General features: G+C 43.4%; 1 protein-coding gene, 2 long non-coding RNA genes and 1 pseudogene across 5 annotated transcripts; all 4 read right to left on the reverse strand.

The window, feature by feature from the left end:
• Positions 1-4,467: 4,467 nt before the first annotated feature.
• Positions 4,468-6,400, reverse strand: LOC117634010 (annotated as a pseudogene).
• A 280-nt stretch (positions 6,401-6,680) lies between these two features.
• On the reverse strand, positions 6,681-7,311 carry LOC117634238. Its single transcript, XR_004586753.1, has 2 exons — positions 7,180-7,311; positions 6,681-6,947 (listed from the first exon to the last, which is right to left on the reverse strand). It is a non-coding gene; the product is annotated as an uncharacterized LOC117634238 (long non-coding RNA).
• A 645-nt stretch (positions 7,312-7,956) lies between these two features.
• Positions 7,957-8,499, reverse strand: LOC117634239. The gene is made up of 3 exons (XR_004586754.1): positions 8,402-8,499; positions 8,145-8,230; positions 7,957-8,034 (listed from the first exon to the last, which is right to left on the reverse strand). It is a non-coding gene; the product is annotated as an uncharacterized LOC117634239 (long non-coding RNA).
• A 4,974-nt stretch (positions 8,500-13,473) lies between these two features.
• On the reverse strand, positions 13,474-17,028 carry LOC117634731 (protein SENSITIVITY TO RED LIGHT REDUCED 1-like). Of its 3 annotated transcripts, XM_034368934.1 has the most exons (4): positions 16,941-17,028; positions 16,454-16,804; positions 15,026-15,254; positions 13,474-14,496 (listed from the first exon to the last, which is right to left on the reverse strand). In XM_034368934.1, the coding sequence occupies exon 4, from the start codon at positions 14,429-14,431 to the stop codon at positions 13,592-13,594; it is 840 nt and encodes a 279-aa protein (XP_034224825.1). In that variant the 5' UTR covers positions 14,432-14,496; positions 15,026-15,254; positions 16,454-16,804; positions 16,941-17,028; the 3' UTR covers positions 13,474-13,591. The 3 variants fall into 3 exon arrangements, with proteins under 3 accessions (XP_034224825.1, XP_034224826.1, XP_034224824.1); XM_034368935.1 differs by having other exon boundaries at positions 15,026-15,234; positions 16,454-16,982; XM_034368933.1 differs by having other exon boundaries at positions 16,454-16,982.
• Positions 17,029-27,192: the final 10,164 nt, after the last annotated feature.

Consider the following 27,192-nt stretch of genomic DNA (forward strand, 5'->3'; position numbering starts at 1 on the left):
GAAAGAGGAAGGAGCATGAGGTTTTGGGGTGTCATGTTTGTGTCATTTAGGGGGGGATGTGATGGTGCTACAAGGCATGCATTATATATATATAGAGTTCATTTTCAAGGTCTGTACTGTAGGCCATCTATCTTTTAAGGAATGTTTAATTCATCCTTTTTCCAGGTTGTAATTACTTTTTTGTTTATTTATTAGTATATTTGTGGACCATATAATTTAAACCATATTCTGATGCAGTACGACCTCTAATAGGATCATATTGTGACTCTATCACTACTCTATTGTCCTGATATTGACATAATATTGCCACTATCCGCATGTTTATTGCATATATATTGCCGCTATATCGCCACAGAACTGGAGACCGATAAACTGTATACGCAGAAATAGAAAATGAGGCTTCATCATTCCATAAAATCCTATTTCCAAACTTACATAATACAACAACAAGCCACCCCATCGTTACATAATACAAAAGTACGCCACCTCATAGTTCCATTTCCCTACAAAATGAGGCTTCATCATTCCATACATTCCTATTTCCAAACTTACATAATACAACCACAGGCCACCCTATCGTTACATAATACAAAAATACGGCACCTCATAGTTCCATTTCCCAGCTGTTGACAAATTCGAAGTTGCATACTCTTCAAGTGCGGTGACCGCGACCCATGAAATTCATGACCCCGGCCACAGTGATCTTGGCCCAGGTTCCTGCCGGATCCACAATTATTGCAAATTTACGAAATAGTTCGAATCCCCTTTCCACTTGTTCTTGCTTCAACTTGGCCATTGCTTCTGATTCCTTGAATACCATAATTGCAGTGGCAGGGGCAAGTTCAATTTTTCTTTCATTCTCTTTATATGTAGGAGATGCATGCGCGAATGATAACGATAGCGAATTGTGGGGTTTTTTATGACACCCCATCTAGCTTGGCCCTCCACAATTTTTGAAACTATGTCTGCATGAAGATTTTTCCAAAACATGGTATTGCGTTGACATTGCTCTATGCCATGGACCAAGTCTGCAGGGAGTGAATTCGGTGACTTGGCTTCTGTTTCAGTCTCCCCTCCTTCAGTAATTGAAATCGTTGGGTTTGGTGTCAGGTTATGGGCCATGGTCTTTGATATTTATTGTTGGCTGCTGTACAACTGAATTCGAACAACAGGGGACTAATTGCGATGTGAGTTAAATCTGTGGGGAAGGCAGTGGCTGTAAGCAGCAGTTAATGTGATGGAAGTTTTCATTTCAAACAGCTGGGTTGATTAATATACCTGCAAATTTTAATGACCAAACCAGTAAGTGAGAGAGTTATTGGCGGGAGGGATTATGGGGAGTAATTGGCGGGAGGGATTGGCGGGAGTGTTAGGCGGGATAGTATTGGGCGGGATAGTATGGGCGGGAGTTATTACCCAGGTTGACTTTATGCCTTTTTGTGATATATGGAAAAGTTGGACGTTCCCAACTTGGTCATTTTCCCATTATGTCATTGAAATAAGTGAGTTGCCTATTTGCCAAATTCACCAACTCATTCGAATTGACCAATAATGGTTTCCTTTTTATTTCCAATTCGACTATTTTCTAAGTTTCCTTTTTTTTTCCTATTTCAATTTTTTCATTTTCGTAACTGTCCTTTTGTTCAATTTCCACTTTTGCTATTTTCCAAGTTGCCTTATTTCCTATTTTCCTATTTTCCTATTTTCCTATTTTCAATTTTCAATTTCCCAATTTGCTTATTTGCCTACTTTCCAAGTGTCCTTTTTTCTGAATTTTCTAATTTTCTAATTTTCTAATTTTCATGTTTTCAGAGTTTCCTTTATTTCCTATTTCCTATTTCCTATTTCCTATTTCCTATTTTCCTATTTTCCAAGTTTCCTTTTGGCCAATTTCGAAATTTCCAATTTTCCAAGTTGCTTTCTTTTCCAATTTACAATTCCCAAATTTCATATTTTCCACGTGTCCTTTTTTCCTTTTTCCAATTTTCCAATTTTCCAACTATCATTTGATCCTATTGCCTACTTTCCTGTTTCCAATTTTTCCTTATTTCCTTTTTCCAATTTTCCAATTTTCCAATTTTCCAATTTTCCAACTTTCCAACTTTCCATTTTTTCGTATTTCCGTTTTTCCAATAATTCTTTTCTTCAATTTCCAATTTTCCAAGTTTCCTTATTTCCCATATCCAAGTTTTAAGTTGTCACTTTTCCAAATTTCCAATTTTCGTGTTTTGCTATTTTCCTATTTTCCAATTTTGTGTTCTGAAAATCGCAATAAATGCTTACTTACATAGTCCTATTTTTGGTTCCAATCCACAATTTCCTATTTCCCATTAAGGTTTCGTTTTTTGTCGTTTGGAAGCCAATTTTATTGTTCTTAATGTCATGTTGTCCTGCTGTAACTTACAGCCAAGGAGTTAATGGTGTAGTTTTGAATCCCATCAATTTAATGCACCAACACAAAACCCAATTTACCTCATATAAGTTCGTACATATAACTCAACCTTCCTATATAGAACTGCAACAGAGGCACCGTCTTAACGGGAATGGTAATTAGTCTTACTGAAAGGCAATATTCTCCACTCAACCTAACCATATAGTCGTTTACAACTGGAGACTGAATGTACCTCTATTTGTTTTGTTGCAGGCAACAGCTGTGAATTGTCCCCAGGACTACTTCAACATGTCCGATGTACGCCCTCCTAACGAGCAAGTCAGTTACCCGGGGGACCAGCCCTGGCATGTGCCATTCCCATCTCCACCTCGGACTCCCAATCATGATCCCACTTCATCTGGAAGGGAGGCTGAGACTCATGATCCGCTTGACAAAATCTCTGCCGTCAAGCACCACCTCCAATATATGTCAAAGGCAACGGATTGGTGGGAGAGTAAGTGTGATATTCATGGCCAAGTTATGGGAAACTTGGCCAACAAGTTGAACAAAGCATACGCTGGAGAGGTGAAGCAAGCTCTTAAAGCAAAAAGTCGGAGCAAAGAGTTAGAGTCCTTGAAGTTGAAATTTGAAGACACAAAGAAAAATGCCCTCGAAACATTCACACAATCTGAAGAATATAACCATGAAATGGTTGAATGTTTCAACAACGGCTTCAAAATGTTCCGAGATTATGCTTCGGTCATCTCACCAGACAACAATTGGAGTGAAATTGATGTAGCTGGTGTCTGGCAGGTACTGAATATGGGTTCTGATGGAATGGCTCATCATAGCCTCGTGCATGCAGCGAGAAGAAAGGCCAAAGACATGGATCTTTTGATGGACCTGTAGTAACGGTGAATGCTGCTTCAGTTCATCTCACCCGAGTACATGGATCTTTTGTTGCCTTCATTTTCCCTTCGCGGGATAGATAGTATTGTTCATTTTGGGAGGCGATTTGTTTCCCATGTGTGAACTGTTGTCTGTAATGTGTATGTATTGTATGTACATTGACTTAATATTGCATTTGTATTGTGTTTGTATTCCCTTACTACTGTAATGTGTATGTATTGTAAGTATATTGCCCAAATATTGCCTTTATATTGTACTTATATTGCTATAGTATTGCCTTCGTATTGCGTCCTTATTGTGGCCTTATTGCCCTACTATTGCCTTCGTATTGTATATTTATTGTGTTCATATTGCCTTCCTATTGCCTTCCTATTGCCTTCCTATTGCCTTCGTATTGCCTTCGTATTGTGGGAATATTGCCCTACTTTGGAATATGATGAGGACTGGAAAATAAGTCCACAGGCTCAGAATCACCACTTTTGCTGCCTTCAAGAGGCGTCCCATGCTTGTATGCAACCCTCACAGCTTCATCCTCGTTCAGCCTCGCTTGTGAAGTCCCAGACTTTATGTCATCTTTGCTATTTGCCAATTTCAGTTGCATCACCTGGCCGTGTCTAGGGTTTTTTATCTGCTTTCGTTTCATTTTTAAGGTCTGCTTTGAATCAATACGTGGCATATTGGCTGAATATGGGAGTGACAAGATCAATTCTTACTCTCCCTAAGTGGATAAAATAGATGCTCAATATGAATCCTTTCCTCCACAAGTTTGTGTACAGTGTCGTACGTTGTGTGTTTTAGGTGCCACACTGGCTTATTAAAATTGATGCGTGGCCATGAAAAACTTTTTGTTTTCTTACTTTTAGAAAAGTACATATTTGTGTCAATAACTAAGTTTGGACTTGTAACAATCATTCAGAAGAATGGTAGAAATAAGCTCCACTGTTCCAATCCACGAAGTTGAACAAAGAAATTGTGTTCGATACACAGATGACATGTGAAACTAACATTAGCATTCTCCAATAAGAAGAGGGACAAAACACACACTACCAAGTTAAGGTGACATTACAAACCTAAAAAATATCCTCATCAAACTTATAATGCTCCTTTTTTTCTTCTTTAAAGCAAAACTTCATTCAAACTGAGATAACCACGTGCTCTCGATAAGCACTCCTGAATTATTTGCTCATTATCTGCATCGCCTTCTGTCTCAACTTGAGGCTTGGAAGGAGGTTTGGCACCAGGAGGCTGCTTCTTCTTCATCCCACACACAATGTCATCGATTCTGAGAAGTAGGCAAGCAGCTTCTATGGCCGTTTTAAAACTCTGGGCCTTCACGTTGTAGGCATCCCATATCTGACATCATAATTCATAAAAATGAACAGCCTTACCAACAAAATAAATTTATTGGGAAATTTAGTAATAACCACGACAACAGCACTTCCCCTCACATGAGTGTTGTCGAAATATATTGGGAGAAGCTCTAAACTATAACTACTACTGAAGCAAATCGACAATATAAACCAGAAGATTGACACTTATGCCATATCAATAAAGGGACATATAATGGATACATTTGAGAACAATACTACATTAAAAGTCCTATTTCAGAGCTTTCAGCAAATATAAATCACCCAACAAATTTGAATATTGAGATAGCAAAGGAAATAAAAGAGAGCAACAATAGTAAGCCAAAAAGATATCCACCTATCTTTTTCTCTTTCACATCAGTTATGACACCAGTGTTACCATCAATGCCAATCCATGATTTTTCACCATTTGCATGCTATGGAAAAAAAATTGTGGTTAGGATCTAAATGATGCATCATATTCTGACCAAAATAATAATGATGCATCAGAACGGATATAGAAATGACAAATCATAACAAAACTGAACAAAGCCATACAAAACAGATTCAAACCTTTCCCTGCAGCGCCTTCATTGTTCTAATCACATTCACCCCGCAATTCTGAGCCAAAGTACGTGGTATAGCCTCAAAAGCTATAGCAGCAGCTTCATACGGCCACTGGTTTACCATAAAAACACGTGTACCCATAAAACTCCAATAAAATGCATGTAAAGTGAAACCACAAAACATTCTTAATCTAAAGTATGTCAACGAGCATGTGAATTGAAGTGACAGCCAGTTTATTCACATAATTTAGATTTCTACTTCCACAAGGAGTTATTCTTGGACGAGTTTTACACAAGAAATACCAAACTTTTGGATGAGGAAAGGAGCTTTTACCTTTTGTATACCTTCCACAGATGAACTCTTTTGCTTCAATGTAGCAGATACAGTTAACTGTGTAGCACCACCAGCAGGACCAAGTGTCGGATTCTTCAGGATGTTTCTTGCTACAGACATGGCATCCTATGACCAGATATAAGGGAGTAAATAAGACATTTCTGCATAATATATTTATTCTACGGAATGGGGACAAAGAAGTAAAACCATTATACCTGCAAATTCCTTTCCACTTCATTTCACAGATCCTTACTAGGACCTCTCAAGAGTACAGTACATGCTTTAGGCTCTTTGCAATCAACAATGAATGCAAAAAACTCATCACCAATTTTCTTAACCTCAAATATCCCAGCGCCTGTACCAACATCAGACTGTTTCAATTCATCTGGTCTGTTAACAATTACAGCCCCACAAGCCTTGGCAATTCGGTTATTATCTGTTTTCCGCAACCTCCTCATTCCACTGACGCCGGCCTTGCTAAAATAATGGCATGCCAAGTCACTAAGCCCCTTTTCTGTGATAACCACATCTGGTTTAAACTTCAATATTTGCACACATAGCCTCTCGATGTATTCTTCTTCCAATTGTAGCAGGACTCCCCATTCTTCTTCTTTAAGCAACTCAGCATTTGTTTGGTTCTCGCCTTTCTTAAATTCGAGAGGCCAATCAAGAAGAATGATGCGTTGGTTGAAAATCTTTCTTCTCATTTTTCCAGGTGCAATAACATCTTTGTTAATCATTACTCCTTTGCGAACAACTGAATCTTCCAACTGGCCACCAGTAACCTTCTCAACCTTTATGTACTTTTGAATATCCATTCCCGCAGACCCTGGCCAAGGTCCACCCCTACAATTGTGGTAGCGTCAAGTGCAATTCAAGGGGCAGTCAATTTGGTATGGTGGCATAAACATGTTTACTCCATCAATCACCTGTATGGGACAGAGCTTCCTTCTTCCCTGGTCGTCTGTAGGTTTCAACTTCACACTTTTGATATACATGTATGACAACTTGTGGCTATTTATGTATGGCCTCGTAAGACTTGTTCTGCTAGTCCACAGTATTAGGCGATAAATTTTGTGTTGAATGACTGGAAAGACTTCAGATGACAGAAACAAGAGAAGTTGAAGAAAAAGGGTTTGCAAGAACATAAGTCATGGCCACAAAATAAAGAAAACATGCAATAAGCTCCACAGTAATGTTTACATATTGACCATAATCAGAATATTGGGGAACAAAATACCACGGACAAATACATGAAATGAAAAACGACTCGGCAGTTACTGTGAGATAAACCAGAACATAAAACTTGGAACAACCAAACGAATAAAAGCAAAGCCATGTCATACAAAAAACCTACATCAAATAACAGAGGATGGTCATCTTGGTTGGAATATTGCAATCAACCCTTGGTTGAGACCGACCTGCAATAACAATTGGGTTCAGTGCAGATGAAGGCATTTATGAAGGGCAGGTCCAGAATGAAGACTATGTTCATTTGTAACTGCCACCAAATCAGTTCATTGTTCATATTGCCAAATATCATACTGCCAAATCAGTTCATAGTACCAAATCAGTTTTTGTATTTGTGTTGGCATAGACAGCCGAAAAGAAACTTACAGCGTGAGGTGAATTAACGGACATGAAGAAATTTACCTCAAAAATATGCCTCCCCCCTTAAACCCTCAATTGCAAGCTTGAGTCGGTAATATTTGATCTTCAAAGGGTCAACTTTATCTACCGACATCCCAGCACTGAGATGCTCGATGAATTTGACGGTCAAGATTCCGCAAGATGCACTGTGAGGCCAATTAGTTGGGAAATTAGAACTGCAGTTATGTCAAATTTGGATAAACAGCACAAAATTCACAAACGTTACCCATCTCGTTGTTGTGGCACATCTGCAATGCTGCACACTGAGAATGGCATATACATCGACATCGTCAGCCCCTTTTGCTTCACCTCTTCAACCTCAGAATCATCATAAAAATGCATATCGAACAGCACTCGTGCCAGCGTATCGCTAATAGGGTTCAGAAGCGTAACCAGCTTTGAACGTTTCGTATAATCAATATAGGAGTCATACACGGTTGCAGTATGTCTTACGAAATCAAGTTCGATTGCAACCCAATGAGACCCTTTCAGATTATATGGAAAATACACCTTCCGGACTTTTGTCCAAGCTTGGGCATTCCCGTGTTGCCATGTACCACGCACAAAGTGATGTAAATTCTTCGCCTTGCTGGCTGGAAGGTCATCGGGGTTTGAACCAGCACCCTTCTTCGATCCACGTCTCCTGCCCGTCTGTTTGAACGGCTCTAGAAATTGCTGCACAAATTTAAATGAAGGCATATTAGAAAAGCACAACCGACAGCAAATGAAGCACAAATTGCTGCACAATGGTTACATGTTTACCTGCAAGCAACAATCTGCCGTTGTCCAGTCCGTTCCCAAAACCAACGGATGAGATAGTTGCCTTTTGCGGATAAGAAAGGTTGCCATGTCCAGGTGCTGAAAGTTGACACATATAATATTAGCACAATTTCATACAACTCAACACTTAAAAAAGGTGAGAAAACAATTTAATTATCGTAATAAAGTACAGCTTTGTGTATCGTTACCCTTGAGCTCATCCATTCGGTTTCATCGACAAGTCTGTAGAAAAAAATCAGCGCCCACTGAAAATGATTCCAGCTGCACCTCCGCACTACAAAAGGCAAACTTGCAACGGTTACTTGTGTAGTCATGTCATAAATATGACTTTGTTGATGAAAAAAATACACATGTATATTAAAGCAAACTCTGCATTATCTCATTAGTGTATGACTACATAGTAGAATAGGATGAATATTGGAATTGAAAGGTCAAGAATCGTAACCTGATATCGCTTTTCCAGGCACTGCAAAACTGTAGTACTGCCTTCACATCTTCAATGGGCAAGGATTTGGATGGATCAAAACATGGCGGGGTTGCAGTCGCAGCCGGCACAGTCATCGTCCTCTTCTTCCTCAAAGGATCTGTAAATGGGCTCAACAATGTCTGCGTCGGGCGCTTCTGTCTGCACCCTTTACCTTCCACTTCTTTTTTTTTCAACACTTGAACTACCTTCTTCATCACCAGCCATAGTAACTGTGGGTAGACTTGGAGGATTCATCAAACCTCCCGATGGCATACTTTTAGTGATTTTCCAATCTTCTAACAGCTTCATGACTCTTTGGCAGATTTCGTCACACCCAGCAACATCTTCCGGGGTAGGCAGCTCATCGGATTTTGCCGGGTCAGCTACTTCATGCACTTCTGAGTGAGGAACTGAAGCGGCCATTTTTGCCTCTTCAACTACCATGGCTGCGGAAGGTTCGGCTCCATCACCGGGACTTGTGTTTCCATTACTGCAGGTTCTGTCGGCGGACTTACATAGGCATGTAATGGCGACAAGTCATTGTTGCCTCCTTCATTCATATGAGGACTACCGAGGTCCTCATGTCCTTCCGCAGCTTCATTCACCCCACCATTTTTTTTTTTCAGCTGCTCTATCTCCAACTTAAAATAATGCTCCATTGAAGCCAGGGTGTTGCGGAAATCCTCCACACACTTTGTATTTTTTTCGAACTCTTTTTCAGCTTTCATTGACTCCTTCCGTACCTTGTCTTCCAACCGATGCACTCTGTCGCAAAGTGCTCGATTTGATAGGGAAACTTTGGCCAATTCATCCTTTGTCCTTTGAAAGTCACGCTTCAAAGTGTGTAACTCTCTGGACGCTACTGTACCCTGCACTAAGTTATAATGCATGTGTTACTATGCAGGCCACAAAATATTGCAACTATACAGCAGTTATTTTCCTATTGTAAAATGACGTATATCTTCGAAAAACTGTAATGCTTGCCTTAGAAGACGACGGAAGGTTTGCAGTATCGTCAATGTCCTTCTCTTTTTCTTCTACAGAGGCAGAAGTGCCGGTTTGTTGTTCAGCGTCATCGCCCAACAAGTCAACAAGTTCTTCATTGTCGTCAGCACTGTCACCCCAAGTCCAATACGGCTGCTGCTTGTCCATCACAGATGGCCGGAGAAGCTGCACATCAACCTGCAATTTACACATACAATATACATATCAGTAAAGTAATTATATTATATTTTCATATCCCTAACATTATCATTAAAAACTGAACTAACCTCACGGTTCTCGAATACTTGGCTCATTAGCTCATAAAAAAGCGGCGAACTATTGCTCCTCCAATGTAGTAAACGAGGGATGTGCGCATTTTCTTCGTGCACCACCAAATGTAGTGCAGCCAACGCTGGAAACACCTCATACGCCCAAATCTGGTTTCAGGAAACACCTCATACGCCCAAGTCATTGTAAACAAATGCAATTTAACTTCAACATCAATGCACATTTGCTCACCTGAAGTGCATACGGAAAACCTTTGAGGTGGTACTCTCTTGGTCTACCGGTTGCCGTTGTTGTTGGTTTCTTTCCAGATTTTTTTGTTTTGGCAGTTTTTGTAGGCACTTTCACTCGCTGGTAATCTGCACAAAGTGCCCTCAGCAGTGACGCATTTGTCTTCGCATAAGACACAGCACCCCATGGATACTTCCCAAACTCTTCAAGGTCTTCCGCCAACTTCAAATATCGCATGTCAATGTGGACATGTTTTTCGCTGCCCAACAGCACAAAGACAGCAAAGTATAAGAATCCAAGCTTGAATACATCGTCCACATCATCGCAATCGAGGAAGGCCTTTTCTAATTCCAACAGGTTCACAGCTTTATCGTTGGCAAAGTACTTCCGTTTCAATGAGCAGTTCTCATTCGTGGGAATCGGAATAAAGGGAAGGTTTCCAAACCTTAGCCCCGTCACGATGCAAAATTGCTGCGCCGTGAATTGGATGACCTTCTTGCCAACAATGAATTTGATCCCGTTCAGTTGGGAAACTGTCTTGGGATCAGCTTTCCTGAGCAGCAAACCGTGGACAATCGGAGAAGTCCACTTGAGGTCCTCAATCCCTAGGAGATGACCAAAACAACTCTGTTCAAACATTTGCAGCTGTTGTTCAGTGAATTTCTCCTTGATCGTAGTGATTGCCGTCTTCGTATGGGATAACGACAATGCTTTCCCTTTGAATTTTTGTTCCTCCGCAATCATCAACTTCATTTCACCAACCATATTTCCCTGCATGCCAATATTATAAACAGAATTTCAGTCGGTTGCAATCTACACAATAACAAGCAATAAACAATCACCACTTATGAACAGCCTATTATAGGATATGAAGTGAAACAAATTGAAAAAAATACATATCATAAACAAAACCCCAGCTATTTACAACTGACCTCCTCATTTAATGGCTCAAAGCCAAGTTTCAACACACCCAGTACTCTACCACTCCTGCATAATATAATATCTAAACACACATCTCAACACACCATATAATCACACCATCTAATCATGAGACAGCTTTAGCTAGAATGGGAATGTGCGGTAGCACAAGCCTAATTGACAACAATTCAGGAGTAACAATATAAATCTATCTGACTAGAAAGAGTTTAAAAAAACAACAAGATATCGGGAAACAATTTATTCACTTCAAGGTATAATGTAATGGAACATCCTATGAATTAGTGGCAACCACAATACTGACTCTACTATGGCCCTCCTTTCAAATGTAAGAAAATGAAAGAAATTGGCACCATCCCTTCAGTTTTTTCTTAACAAAAAACCAAAGATAAATTCATAAATAAACCATCAAAACGGTATAAAATGTTTGTAAGACATGTACAATTACAAAATTATAAGTTCTCCTCAGAAACAAACTTCTCTAAGTATCCATACACAAACAACAAAAGCAAAAGCTTAAACAGTTAGCTTATAGCAAAATCAATGTCCCCATTTCTCTAAACCACAGCTGCTGGTGGTAGGTTCCCATCTTCACTCATTTCCCGTTTTCTTTTAAGCACACAATGATCAAGCACAAAACAGCAAACTTTTAAACAACTCATATTACACCACATATGGTTCTAAACAAAACTCATCCATATCCAATATGCAAGCCCTAAACTTAGTAAACAAAGTTATACAAAAATATGTCGAATTAACAAGCATTATTCTCAAACAAAAAGTATGATATGGTTGGGAGTTTACAAGTTCAAATATTTATACAATACTTGATTTTGTCAAACTCTGTCTTGAGATATTTTATCAATCTAGAAGTTTCTTTCATATATGAAAAACTACGAACGATAACAAAGGAAATTCTTTCTATGTAAATTATTCTTCGATTCCATCAGACAACCATGCAAATCCTTTGCACAATTGAGTGTAATGTGAAGGGTCGCTACCTCGCTGGAAGATAAAGAGAAAAAAATTAAGGAATTTAGCAAGCCACCAACAGTTTGCTTAAGATATTTCAAAATGGTTGCTTCCATCATGGAGTTTTAGCCACAAATTCTTTTCATGGCCACATTTTCTACGTAAACTATAATCAGCGAGTATTTTTTGGTAATGATCCACAGAGAAGAAATCACCATACAAAGGTTAATTGTCTTACACTTTAGATATCATCTTCAACAAACAAAATAGATACCAATTAGACTTCTAAGAAGGTTAAATGCAATGCTCATAAAGACTCATACTAAGCCACCAAATACCATTCAATAACTGCTACAAAAACCATAATAAAACCATACTAAAACTAAAAATACAACTGCACTAAAATGCCAACACAACATCACTACATTAGCAATACACTAGCAAAAAAACACAATACGACAGCAATAGCAACAGCAACAGCAACACAATCGCAGTGCAAGCATCAGTCCACAAAGAACAAACCCATTCACTGTTTCAAACAAGGAATCATCATACTCAGATCATTTCAGACAAACCCCTAAAACAATTTCGATGAAACCCCTAAACCAATTTCAGAAAAACCCCTAAACCAATTTCAGAGAAACCCCTAAACCTTCAAGCAATTTCGAACAAAACCCTAAACTAATTTCAGCGAAACCCCTAAACCTTCAACCAATTTCGAACAAACCCCTTAGCCAATTTCAGAGAAATGCATAAACCCTAAACCAACTTCAGAGAAACCCTTAAACTGTAAGAAAATGCCGATGAACAGTACCTGTCGCTGGGAGAGGAAGAGAGAAGAGACAGTCGGAGCTGAGTGAAGGACCACGGATTCGGAGCCTGGAGAGTGAAGAGAAACAGAGGCAGCGAAGAGACAGGGGCGAGAGAGAACTTCAGCAAAACAGAGACAATAAAATTTCAGCAAAAGTGAAAGTTCAATTGGATTGGAGATATAGAGGTCTTTGATCCCATTCTTTCTGCCACAGAATCACGGGTTTTGGAAGCTCTCGAATGTTCTGTGTTATCCCATTTTTGCTTCACCTTCTTCTCATGCGCCCCCCGCCACCCCGGCATACTAGTTTATATAAAACCCAAAACAAGTCATCTCGCTATCTTCAACTTCAACTTCAACTGCATCAATTGCCTTGCCTTCTTCTTTCTCTCTCAATTCCATCAAAATTTCTATGGCTTCTCTTGTTCTTCTCTTGTCTGTACTTGGAGGTCGGCCCCATAACACAGATCCAAGTAATTTGTGGTGGGCAACACTTCCTCCTTCTTCTTGTTCTAATTCTTCTACCGCCATAAACCCACTGACCAGAAATGGAAGCAACTACAAATGCAATGGCCAAGCACAAGAAAATGAGGTGATGGTAGCTGTGGAAGATCTTCTGCAACAGCTAGAGTCTAGGGTTTCTGTCGACTCAGTTTGGCCTTAATTAGAGACATTAGTATTGGGTCTGTCTCTGTATATTTTTTTTGTTCAAATGCTCTGTCTTGTTTTTCTTCTAGCTTGTTTTTCATTGTTGTAACATTCTTGGCTTTCTGTGGGTTTTGATCCTATGGCTTTTGGTTAATAGGAATCAATAATACCAACACTTGAAACATCAGGAAATTTCTGAAAGGCACTGATAATACCAACACTTGAAACTTTTGCAATAGGGCATGGGGTACTAAAAATGATAATACGTTTCAATCATCACGAAATTTCTCAACAACTCACAATTACAAATTGCTCAACTGCAGCTCTGTCTCAAGGACAGGCTTGAAAAAATGCCAACTCGAATCATGAAAGGCACTGAAATAAGTATCTGAAATTGTCTTAATCCTAAACTCATCTGTGAATTTTCGAACAGCCAAGATATGCCTTGTCGAATCAACAATAGCTGAATTCTTATACTCTGATAGATGCTGCTCATATGTCTCAAAGCTATTCCCAAACAATACTGTACAATTCAAAAGCCGTGCTTCCCAATTCGCTTGTAGAAGATTATCATATAGCTCTGCCTCGCAATGTGGCATGAAGAACATTGTAGGTTTCTCAGCCTGACGCCGACCTTGTTCATTTATCGATAACACAGAAGATTCGAGAGCTTCCAAAACCCGTGATTCTGTGGCAGAAAGAATGGGATCAAAGACCTCTATATCTCCAATCCAATTGAACTTTCTCTTCAGCAAGATGGCAAGGCTCAACTGCAACCGAGGGGATTCATATGATTCAATGCTGCCTATGCCATATATAATCATCTTCATCTTCAACTCCGAGCTCAAAACCCTATGGAAGTAATTCATCATTTCTGGAGCTTGCATTTCATCCAGTAAATTAAGAAAGAATTGAGACATCTCCAATTTCTTCATAGAGATCTGCATCTTCTGCATCAATTTTGATTCTCGGGCAAAATTGATTTCGAGATCAGTTGGAGCCCAATGCGATGGTTGCTTCTGTACTCGAATTGTAATTTTTGGAGGATTTCTTCTTTGTCTTCCACGACGAGATGAAACAACTGTCCAGTCTCCATTTAAAGTATGGCTTTCAGCAGTTAGAGTCTTTGCAGAAGCTGCCATTGCAATCCAAGAATCCTTTTGACAATTCTTCCATGATTATGTATCCAGGTATTCAATACACACAACTGTTACAATTTGCAACAAAACACAATCAGTGGTGGTGAGAGAGAGAGAGAGAGAGAGGTTTTACATGTAAAATTCCTAATTTAATTTAGCAATTCAAATTCTTGGGCAAATGCAAATCCTCTTGTTAAGATCTCCAAATCCAAATCAATCCAACTAACTTCCTCAGTGGAAACAGGCATTCATTTTAATCAAAAACTGGATTGGGAGTGAGCCAATCAAGATATATATACAAGGGGAAAAAGCATAAAAGAAAGAGCACCTACAACTCTGATGAGCATCATTGATTGGATAATCTGCTACAATCAAAAGAATGGAAACAGAACAACAATTACCAGATTTCTCCTTGCTAGCATGTTTTCTAAACTACTTAGAGACTCAAGAAAGCAAAATGTGATAAAGCTCGGACTACCACACGGTCAAACGAAGCATAAAACTTTAAACAGTGGGATGAAAATTTTGAACTGGATATGGAATAGACTAAAACTATACTAATCAACAATTAAAGGCCTAAGTTATGAATTAAATCACCTTGCCTGGGTCGGGTCTTCTAAGGGAACGATAGAGGAGGACGAGATCTACCTTTTGCAAGATAGATCGCGGACAGAGGTGACCGAAATTGGCCGGAAACAAACTCGACACCGGCGGCAACGGTGGGGCGACTTCGCCTGTTTTCGATCGTTCTACCTCCTTCTGTGGTGGTGTTCCGGGCCAGTGGTAATGAAGAACCTTGACTGGAACTATAATTGGAAAAAATCAACTGTGATAACAGATGAATCAGTTGCAATCTATCACCTATAGCGATCATATCTCATGAAAAGATAACAGCTTAAATTTCATTAAGCATAATAATACTAGGAAAACATGATCGCATGACAAACATAATGTGAATCAATTTATGAGTTTATAGTTATTTTGCATAATGACAAAAAAAAGAATTGTCTACAAATTTCAAAGCTCTTCCTCTTTCAGGAATAGAAGGAAAATCATATTATATACACGATAGGAAAAATAGCTCTGTTTATTAAAGCACATCAACAAGGAAACTCAAATCATCTATGAAGGTACAGAAAAACTCATGTGGGAGCTGCATAACAGCTACTCCCGCCAGAGAGCAGCCCTCCATTAAAGGAGGTAGACCAGATTAAACCCTCTCTGCGGCAGAGAGCAGCCCTCCCTGAATTTCCAAGGAAACTAGCCATGACTCATTATTATTTTTTTTCAGGTTTTTAAAACAGAAAATTAAGTAAGACTGGTAACTCTATTTGTTTTTGTTTCCTCGTTGACCCTTGATCCTGCCCTTCTATGTTCTAACAATCAAACCGGCCTTCTTAACCACAAGCTCAGACAAGTAACTTCTTCGTCTGACCTTGTGACCTTCTGATCTAACCTAGTGACCATTGGACTCAACCTAGTGACCATTGGACTCAACTTGATGACCATCGAACTTGACCCGGTGACCCCCACCTAGGCATGACCTTGTGATCCAACCCTATGACATACTAATAGTCATTCTATATAGTTAATTTGAAATAATTAAATTATCTTTACCAATATATATATATATATATATATATATTCAGAAACCATTTAAGCAATTATTCTTAATTTTCTATTGCAATGAACATAAAATGTTTTTGCTATAGAGGAGTGACTAAACAAGCATCACAGTAAAGAAGGCCAGAAACAAAGAAACAACCCAAGTTTGGTCCACAACTAGCAACTGCAGATCAACCAAATACCACTAAAAGAGCTAATTTTCATATCCTTGCTACCATTTCTCAACAAAGGTTCAGTACCAATTTTGGAAAAAGAAATCAAGGGAAGGAATGAACATACAGGGTAGAGCGCATTGGGCATTCTAATTAAGCTAATCCATCGACCCAGAGCCACACAAAAGCATAAACAACCAAACAGAATCAATTACACATAACCAAAATCAACACACAAACAACTTACCGAGATGGAGTAGGAGGATGAGGATTAGGCAGCACTTTCTTGGTTTTGGAATTTGGCGATTTTTGGTTTTCCGTACGGTTGTTCAGAATCTGAATGGAGAGAAGACGGATGGGAAGGAGCTGCTGTGGAGATGGAGAGAGCTACGCTGGAGTTTCCGATGAAATGCCCAGCTCTAGTGAAACCAAACCAAACCAAACATTTTGTCCCCTAAGCAAAACGGCGCCGTTCCATCGTCTAGTAACCCAGAGGTGTCACAGGCCCTAAACTGTGTTGCTTCACCAAAATTCGCAAAAAAAACAACCCACCACGACACAGCTCCAGGATATTAATGTAAAAACACACCACCAGAACCTGCCAAATATCAAACCAAAATAGGCGAAATCAAACCCTACCGTTAAAGAGAAATTAATTAGGATTTGAATTTAGTTTCCGTAACTGGCTCATACTCTCCCTTCCCCTATAAATAATTCAATCACAATAATCCGACCTTTATTATTGCTTTGCTTCTGTTAGATTATAGATATCTCCGAAAGAGTGAGAGAAGAAGTAGGCCGCTGCTGGATCCAGAAGCTGTTAAAAGATCAATGCTTGAGCACTATAAATTTTTTTTTTTTTTTTTTTGGTTCGAATCCAAAGTTTTGCAACATGCTTGTTTCTAATTACGTTCATAACTTAAATTGATCCAAACTTTTTTTCTTTTCCATGTTTGTTGATGCGAAAAAGTGGTTTGACACGTGGTTCGCCCAACTTAGTGATATTATGTCTTCGGAAGATCAAGTTCCTGCAAAAGGATACGTTGGGTAAGACCTTGGGGTACTGGTGTGGTACCGGCCGAAAGCTCTCCGATGCTTAAGTAAGTACGAATTTGGTAAATATTAGATTACAGATCGAGCGGTAGCTTACCGTTGGTTTTTTCTGTCTCCTCCATTTGGGGATAGGGGTCTCCTTATATAGGCCTTGGGAGGCGTGCACTATGCAAATATTTCCGATGTGGGACTGTAGAAGCGGATTGTGAACATGACACGTGTCCAGGGGCAATAGAGTCAAAATGTATAGCTACGGTAGGGAACATGCCGAAGGGTTTATTTTGATAATTATCGATTCAGTCCACGTGTTTGGCAGTCATACATTTTTATTCCGGTATAAACAGTAGTCCCCCAAGTTCTCTTCCGAAGGTCCTTCGGAAGGGAATTTAGTTTACCGTGACAGTTCATAGGTGCACTGCCATTCGGCAAGCTCGTTTGGGAGAGACTCCCCAGAGACCCGAAGTGTCGTCGATGCTGAGAGGGGTGAGGGCAGAAACGCTTCGTTTTCCGTGCCTGGCGTGCAGAGACGCTTCGTCTTCTGTACTTGGCGTGCAGAGATGCTTCGTCTTCTGCACCCGGCGTGCAGCCCACATCACCATCCATCGGGCGACACGTGGCTAGCGAAGTGACGTCTGACAGCTGCATTTATGAGCCGTTTGGTTTCCCGAGGCGTACCGTTGCAGCCATCTTCCTATAAATTGAGATCGCTTCAGGCGCAAAGCTCACTTTGCATCTGAGAGTTGACGCGAGAGTTCTGTGTAGGCGACATCCGAAGAGAGTTATCGGCAATCCAGGCGATTTTCGCAGACGTTTTCGGCATTCAAGGCGATTTCCGAAGTCTACAGTCGGCAGTCGAAGCTTCCCTACAATACTCAAGGTAAGATACCGTTCGGTACTCTCAAGATACCTTTATTTCTGTGTATATTTTCATGGCGTAGGCTAGCCGATTGTTAGTAAGGTCTTCCTTCGGTAGTCTAGTGAGCCATAGGTAGAGGCGTATGCCTCGGTAGGGTAGTCTATGACACGTCCTTAGCTTTCCTTTCCTTTTTTGTAGATGTCTGCTAGCGAGTCATCCTTCAGAAGTGAGCCCAACGCGTTCGATGAGGAGTTGTCATCGGGCTGGGACACATCCAGTGGGGCTGCGAGCCTCGATGCCGAGGGTGGAGAGGACACCGATGTCGAAATTATCGATGAGGAGGTGAACTCCGTTCCTACCCACGGCATCGGCAAGGGACTGATGACGGGGCAACCGCTTTCCTTAGCCGCAGTCCATAAAGACGGTACCCGCTTCGATATCTTTGAGCATCAGCCGGAGGCCTCCACCTCCGGTCGTGATGAGGTCATTGCCGGTCCTTCTCGGCCGAGGGTGACGATCATCCACCGAGAGCGGTCTAGGATACCGGTGGGTGTACCGAAGAGGACCCTGTTCGGGGTCGATTACTTGGAGCCCAACAAGCTTACCGAACGGGAGCTCGAGAAGATTAGGGCCGAGTACCTCATCCCGGACTCGGTGAAGATGAGGATTTCGGGTCCTACCGAGTCCCTCAGCGACCCTGGGGATGGTGAGGTTACCTTCTTCACCGACGTGCTTCTGCAAGGGGTGCGGTTGCCGTTGCAGCCTGCCGTGCAGAAGATACTCGCCCAGATCGGGTATGCCCCAGGCCAGTACAACCCCAACTTTTGGGTGGCCTTGATGGAGGTGATTGCTGCGTTCGGGATCGCTGGGGAGGGGGAGCCCTCCTACGAGCAGTTCTCGTACTTGTACAGCATCACGAAGTCCAAGAGTGCCGATCACGGCGGTTGGGTTCAGGCGAACTGCCTGAAGGCTTCCGAGCGGGGGCATTTCATTAGCTCAGTGCCGACTTCCCAGAAGTTGTGGAGGAATCGGCAGGTATTACTCTCCGGTGATTGGGAATCGCCATCGGGAGTATCCCCGCAGTTTTCGATACCTACGACTTTCCAAATTGCAGGTAGGTTTCTGAGTTACCGATCGGTAGGCTGATTATTGTATTTACTTTCTCTTATTATTATTATTTGTTAACTCATTCTTTCTTCGGACAGGTAAACTCAAGCAGCCGAACCCTAAGGAGAGTGAGATTCGGTAGCTCGACAGAGTGAGGCTGAAGGTTCCTGCTGCCGAGCGAGTTTACCCGCGCTTCCTCTTCACCGACAAACTCATCAGAGCCGGCCTCGTCAACCCTGCCGAGAGTAAGTATACTCGTGCTTTTCCTTTTCCTTAATTAATTAATTTTGCATGCCGACTGACTGATTGTTTTTGACCAGTGACGGATGCAAGGAAGGCTGCCGAGGGCAGGAAGATGAACGAGTCCTCCAGGAGGCGCCTTATGATGGGCCTGGAGGGCAAGAAGAAGAAGAAGCAGCCCGAGGCACCTGCCGTTCGGCTGTCTACGGATCCCGAGGACGTGACCCTCGTGAAGCGGCTGCGGCAGTTGGGTGCCGAACCCGTTGCCTGGCCTACTGCCGAAGTCTCATCACCGAGGCAGTCAGATGCCGAAGCCGCCGCCTCCAGAGCTGCCGGGAAGCGGCCGGTGATGGTGGACTTGGAAGCCTCGCCAGCTTCCAAGCGGAGCCGTCCGTCGGAGGCTTCGAGGGCCGTCTTCGCGGCGGAGGACGAGGACGGACCTACCGAGGCCGTCACCATCGCCTGCCCCTTGAAGACGGTGCAGTTTGTCAACCACATGATCCTCCGCTCTCAAATGGAGCTACCGAAGGTTGACGAATTGCCGAAGAAGCTTCTTCGGGAGCAGGCCGGACGCGCCTTCCTCCTGCAGCCATCGGTAAGAATTCTTTTCCTCCATTGTCTTTTCATTCTTTTTGTGCCAAGTGTGGCTTGTTTCTGACTTTCTTTGTTATGTGCAGGCATCCATGGAGATGTGGCTATGCGTCAAGCGGGCCATCTCTGCTGCCGAGCGGGCGAAAAAGGCTTACGACGACGGCAGAGCCAAGGTCGCCGAAGCAGGCAAGGCGCTTCAAGTCCACACCCAGTTTCTCAAGGAGAAGGAGGCTGCCGAACGGCAGGCTCTCGCTTCGGAGGCGAAGGCGGAGGAAATGCGGGTGGCCTTGGAGGCAGCGCAGGCTGCAGCGAGGGACACCGAGGCCGCTTCGGAGGCGGTCCAAGATGCCTTGGAGGAGTCCGAGCCGACCAAAGCTGCGGGGGTCGAGGCTGTCGTTCAGTCGGCCATCCAGGGATACCGTTCTTCCGAAGAGTTCACTGCCCTACTGGACGGGGAAGTTGGCTCGGAGATGGCGGATCTGTTGTACCGATTCAAACGGTACAACCCTGGCCAGAAGCTGAACCTGAACTTCGCTGCCGATCCTCCTCCCTTTTCGGAGGGTATTACCGAAGAAATGATCGAAGAATATGAAGGGAAGGACGTTGCCGAGGGCTCTGGGACTGCCGAGGCTGCTGCTGGCGATGAAGCTTGAAGGCTTTTCATTTCTTTTGTACCTTGTAATTTTAGTTTTTAATTTTTAAGTTATTCTGAACACATTGTTGCCGAGGGCATCATTTAATTCAAGTTTAAGCTCTTTAATTCAACATTGATGTGTGTTTTGAATATGTCATTATAACATACGCTAATTACCGTAGGCTAATTACCGATCGAACACTACTTGTTACCGTAAGCTAATAAGGACGCTGTTGAATGTTCCAATTTGACAAGTCCCGATGGGATCTGTAGGGTAAAAACCTCTACAATCATTTATTGCCGTAGGCTAATGTTGGTACCGTAGGATATTAACACTTTTAACTGCCGTGGGCTAGTAGGACAATTAAAGAGAAGGCTGAAGTAATAGTGCCGTGGACAATCTATTAATTTCAGTTGCAGAACAAATACATTGTAAGTAATTACAGTTCCGACCTACCGTAGGCTAGGTCACTTGTAGTAGTATTTGAGATGTTCCACGTTCCAAGGATGGCCGAGGGCCTTGCCTTTGGAGCCTCTTAGTCGGTAGGTTCCCGAGCGAAGGATACCGATGATTTCATAAGGTCCTTTCCAGGAAGGTCCGAGGGTTCCTTCCGTGGCATCTTTGGTTGCTAGCGATACCTTGCGCATGACCCAGTCTTCGATTCGGAATGAGCGGGGTCTGACCCTAGAGTTGTAATACCGAGACACACGTTGCTTATAGGCTTCATTCCGAAGGTTGGCATGTGCTCGGTGCTCCTCGAGTAGGTCAAGGCTTAGAGACATGGCCTCTTCGTTCGGCTTTGGTGCGAAGTTTTCCGTTCGGTAGGAAGGTTCGCCGATTTTTACAGGCACCACTGCTTCCGAACCAAAAGCCAGGGAAAAAGGAGTTTCTCCAGTGGACGTTCGGTAAGACGTCCGAATGGCCCATAGTGCCTCGGGGAGCTTCTCCGGCCAGGCTCCCTTGGCCTTGTCCAACTGCCGTTTTAGTAGCTTCTTCACTATTTTGTTTATTGCTTCAACCTGACCGTTCGACTGGGGATGGGCTAGTGATGCAAAAAACAAGTTGATTTTCAAGCGGGTGCAAAATTACCTGAAGAGTTCCGAATCGAATTGCCTGCCGTTATCGGTAATGATTGCATATGGGATACCGAATCGGCAACAAATATGAGTCCAGACGAAGTCCTCCATCCTTGCTGCCGTTATGGTTGCCAGAGGTTCGGCCTCCACCCATTTGGTGAAGTAGTCGACGGCAACCACTGCATATTTGACCTGCCCTTTGCCTTGTGGCATTGGACCGATCAGGTCCAGTCCCCATTGCGTGAAAGGCCAAGGACTTACATCGGTGTTAGAGGTTCGGCAGGGATATGCGGAACGTTACCGAAGCGCTGGCATTTGTCACACCTTTTCACAAGTGAATTAGCATCCTGGTGCATGGTAGGCCAAAAGTATCCCCGCCGAAAGGCTTTGTAGGCGAGGGATCGGGACCCGGAATGATCGCCACACACACTGTTATGGATCTCCCGAAGGATGTAGTCCCCCTGCTCTGCTGTAAGGCATTTGAGATATGGGGTGGTGCAGCCACGCTTGTAAAGCACATCGTTGATGACAGTGTATCTTGCTGATCGGTATCTAAGCTTCCGGGCCTGGGCCTTATCTTCAGGAAAGGTGCCGTTCGTCAGGTACAGGTAGATATGAGACATTCATGTATCCTCATACCGTACGGTACACGTTTCGGAGGCTACCGTGCTCGGTTGGGCTAGAATCTCCACCGGTACCTTTCTTCCGACCTTGTCGTTTATCGCTGAAGCCAGGCGTGCCAGAGCATCGGCATGGCTGTTTTCGCCTCTGGGGATCTGTTTGACCTCGTAGGCTTGGAAGCTTTGGAGTAGCCGATGGGCGGTTGAAAGGTAGGCGTACGTGGAGGCATCCTTGGCGGCGAAGTCTGCCGTTATCTGGTTCACGATGAGCTGGGAATCACTGTGAATTCGGATTTACTTTGCATTCATGCTCTTGGCTAACCGAAGGGCGGCCAAGAGGGCTTCATATTCCGCTTCATTGTTGGAGGTTCGGAAGTTGAATCGGAGGGCGTACTCGATCTTGAGTCCATCCGGCGTTGTCAGTANCCAAGCCTGCTCCGCATCCTTAGCCGAACCGTCGACGTGCAGACCCCATACGGGAGTTGAGGTGTCAAAGCGTTCGGCGTCTGGTTGATCCGGCAAGTTGGTCTCGGTCATCGCCTCAGGCGCCGGTTGTGCTGTTGATGGGGTAAGTTCGGAGATAAAATCGGCAACAGCTTGGCCTTTTTCGGCGGGCCTCAGAACGAACTGTATGTCGAATTCCCCGAGTTCGATCGCCCACTTGATCAGTCGGCCAGAAATTTCTGGTTTCTGGCGGTTGGTTGGTCAGGACTTTGATCCCGTGTGCCTGAAAGTATGGCCGAAGTCTTCGTGCCGAGACAATAAGGGCTAGAGCAAGCTGCTCTAATGGGGGATACCGAAGTTCAGCACTCTGGAGTGCCTTGCTGACATAGAAAATTGGTAACTCTGCCTTTTCTGGTTTTCTAATCAATACCGAACTGACGGCAGTGCAAGATACCGAAAGGTAGAGGTAGAGAATTTCTCTAAGCAGTGGTTTCGACAACAAGGGGGCTTTGCTCATGTAGTTCTTTAAGTCTTGAAATGCCTTATCGCATTCGGCAGTCCATATGATATTATGTTTGCCCCCTTTCAAGGCTTTAAAGAACGGTACACATTTATTGGTAGCTTTCGATATGAAGCGGGTCAAGGCGGCCACACGTCCGGTAAGGCTTTGAATGTCCTTCGTCGTTTTCGGCCTCTCCATATTGATGATTGCTTTTATTTTCTCGGGATTCGCTTCGATCCCCTTTTGACTGATCATGAATCCGAGGAATTTCCCGGAAGATACACCGAAGGCGCATTTCTTCGGGTTCAATCTCATCCGGTAGTCCCTCAGTATGCCGAACATGATTGATAAGTTCTGCAAGTGCTCTTCGGCAGTTCTGCTTTTTACCAACATGTCGTCAACGTAAACCTCCATGATGTTGCCGATGTAACCGGCGAAGATTTTGTTGACGAGCCTTTGATATGTTGCCCCCGCGTTCTTCAGACCGAACGGCATGACATTATAACAGTACAACCCTTTGTCCGTTATGAATGCGGTGTGTTCGCTATCCGGAGGGTGCATGAATATCTGATTGTAACCGGAATAGGCGTCCATGAAGCTCAGCAGTTCGTGGCCGGCAGTGGCGTCCACAAGCTGGTCTATCCGTGGTAACGGAAAGCTATCCTTCGGGCAGGCCTTGTTGAGATCGGTATAGTCTTGGCACATTCGCCACCCGCCTGTGGTCTTTCGCACCATCACGGAATTAGCCAGCCATACCGGATACATTGCCTCCCGGATGAAGCCGATGGTTTGAAGTTTATCGACCTCCGTGCGCATTTCCTCGTACCGTTCGGCATCGTATGATCGGCGCTTCTGCCTCACAGGCTTATAAGCCGGGGAAATGGTGAGTTTATGGCTGATGACCTCTGGGTCGATGCCGGGCATATCCTCGTAAGACCATGCAAACACTTCTGAATGGAGCCGCAGGAAATCTATGAATTGCGTTCGGAGGTCCGCAGTGAGTCTTGTGCCGATCCTAACCTGTCGATCGGGCTGTTCCTCGCTCAAGGTTACCGTCTCCAACTCCTCGGCGGGTTGTGTGTGGGAGGTCGGGGACTCATCCCTTGGGTAGTCAATCGGTCCCGTGCCGTTCGGTAACCCCTGCACAGACATGGTCTCGTTGGGGAGTTTGAAAGAGGTTGCCTTGAGAGCCGTGGCGTAGCAAGTCCGCACACTTAACTGGTTTCCTTGGATTGCCCCCGTGCCGTTCGGGGTTGGGAATTTCATTAATAGCATGTGGGGCGAAAGATGCACCTTAATCCTCGTAAGCGCCGTTCGGCCAACGATGACGTTGTATGCCGTTGGGCAGTCAACGATGAGAAACTGATCGTATGTCGTTGTTTTCCTTGGTGCGGTACCGAAGGTAATCGGCAGTTTAACGCTACCGACCGGTTGGACCAGGTCCCCAGAGAAACTCAGCAAAAGCGTCAACTGCCGATTGACCTGGTTGTCACTTATTCCCATCTCTCTGAAAGCTTCGGTGAAGATCACGCTCACGGAACTCCCGGTGTCGATCAGCACTCGCCCTACATCGTAGTCGGCAATTTCAGCTCGGATGATCATCGGGTCGTCGTGGGGATAGAAGACTCCCTCTTCTTCCTCTTCGCAAAATGTGATCGGTTCCCAATGAACTTTTGGTAATTCCTGGTGCCGATTCACCTCTATACCGAATACCTGAGGAAACTGTGTGGCACGCACGTACTGTTTCATCGATCGGTTGCTCATCCCTGCGACGGTAGGGCCGCCGCTGATAGTGCTTATCATGTTTATCTGCCGAGTCGGGTTCGGCAACGGCGCCGTTGGCTGCCGGACGATATACTGATCCAGTCTCCCTTCTCGGATCAACCGCTCCACAATATTTCTCAGGCTTATACAATCTTCCGTATTGTGGCTGTTGTGCTGATGGTATCGGCAGAACTTACCGGTTTCCCGGTTGTCTTGCCGATTGGGTCTTCGCAGATTCGGTTTTGGTATTATTTCCTGTTCGTTCATCAGAACAGCCTCATAGGTGGTATTCAATAGGGTAAAGACCTCATTGCCGTGGTCACGATTAGGTAGGGGTCCTCAGTTGTCGTTGCGACCATACCGCCCTCTTCCCTTCTTCGGGTGATCTCTTTGATCGGCACGGTTGTCCTTCCTCTTATGGTCTACCGAATATGAGTCGACCCTCTCGTAGGATGGCGTCTTCGCCGGATAAGCACTTGGTTCCGTATCCTCTCGGCGTGCCGGAACGCTGGGTTTTGAGTTGAAGTACTCGGCCTTGGAGTGCACCGCTGCCTGCTTCATCAGCTCATCATACGTGCGCCAGTTGCTGCTGTGTACCACGTATCGGAAATGCGAGGACCGAAGGCCACTCTTGAAGGCACCGTAGGCTGCCCTATCATCTGTTTCCGGACACCTTGAGTATTCGTGACTGAAGCGTGCCGCATACTCTCTCAATTTCTCGTCCTCTCTCTGCCGAATCGTGTACAGGTCATCGGCAGAATAAAGACGGTCCGTTTGGATCATGAAGTGATTGAGGAAAATTTGTTTCAGCTCTTCAAAAGAATCTACCGTTTCCGGCTCCAACCGGTAGAACCGGTTCAAGGCTGCTTCGGTAAGGGAAGATGGGAATAGCAGACACTGCCCCTCATCGCTCAGGCCCTTGCATCCGATGGCAGATTGAAATGAATGAAGGTGGGTTAAGGGGTCCTCGGTCCCAGTATAGAACGGTATACGCAGTGGCTGCACTTCCCTATCCTGCCGAGAACGTTGGATGCGTCTGGTGAATGGTCCGGGCCGAAGCATTCCCCATTCCGGTTCTTGGGAGCGAGCCTTGTCGTTTTCCATTTTCTGGACTTTCTGAAAAAGGAGTCGGACAACAGGGTCTCGGCTTGGGATTTCCTCGGCATCATAGTCTTCCGAGCGTCTTCGCGGGCTCACTGAATTACCCAATCCACTGCTGATACTAAATACTATTTGAGCCTTTAGCTTAATCTCTCACAGTTCCATTAGTGTTGGCTTGTTCTCGAACAACCTTTTCGGGTTTTGTTAGTAGTTGGACTTTAATATGGTATCAGAGCTTCTGGATTTCAGTGGTTTCCTAAGAATCAGATGTATAGATTGCTTCGTTGAATTAGTTAGTTATCTTTTGTTTGTTGTATCATGATCACAGCTAACTTGCATTTATGTTGGATTTTTTTTTGAGAATAATAAGATCAACTTGTTGTAACATTGGGCAGGGCCAATCATTTATATGGAAATGTCCCCTTTTACGCCTATTTGAGTTCACTTGGGCTGTTATTTTAATGCATATTGACCATATAAGAGAAGAATTTCATGGTTATTAGCAATCTTGATATTTAAAAACCAAACGAATATTTTGGCATATGCTATGTTCTTATCTTAGTTACTCATATTAGTTGTGTTACCTAATGAGATAAGCTCTTATTGTGTTTACTATGTGCCAGTTTGGCATTGCTTATTTGGGGTGATAAGTGATTTTTAAAAAATTTTGAGAAGCCCAACCTGTTTGGTAAACTGTGAGAAAATCACTTATTGTTAAAAATTACTGTGAGAGAAAGCTATAAGGGAAAGCAGCTAATTTAGTGCTTTCATTTTCTGATTATGCAGGAATCAATTTCGAAGAGGAGTTTGGTTTAATGATTAATTGGCAATCATTTTTTGATTATGAGTAAAATCAATACCAACATCACTTTTAACAAAAATTTTACCAAACGCCAAACTACTTTCTCTCACAACTGATTTCTCTCACAGCAAATTTGACAGCGATTATTTTCGCAGCACAGCAATGCCAAACTGGCCCTATGTCTTGTTATGCTGC

The sequence above is a fragment of the Prunus dulcis genome, chromosome 7 (assembly GCF_902201215.1).
Source record: "Prunus dulcis chromosome 7, ALMONDv2, whole genome shotgun sequence".
Lineage (NCBI taxonomy): Eukaryota > Viridiplantae > Streptophyta > Magnoliopsida > Rosales > Rosaceae > Prunus > Prunus dulcis.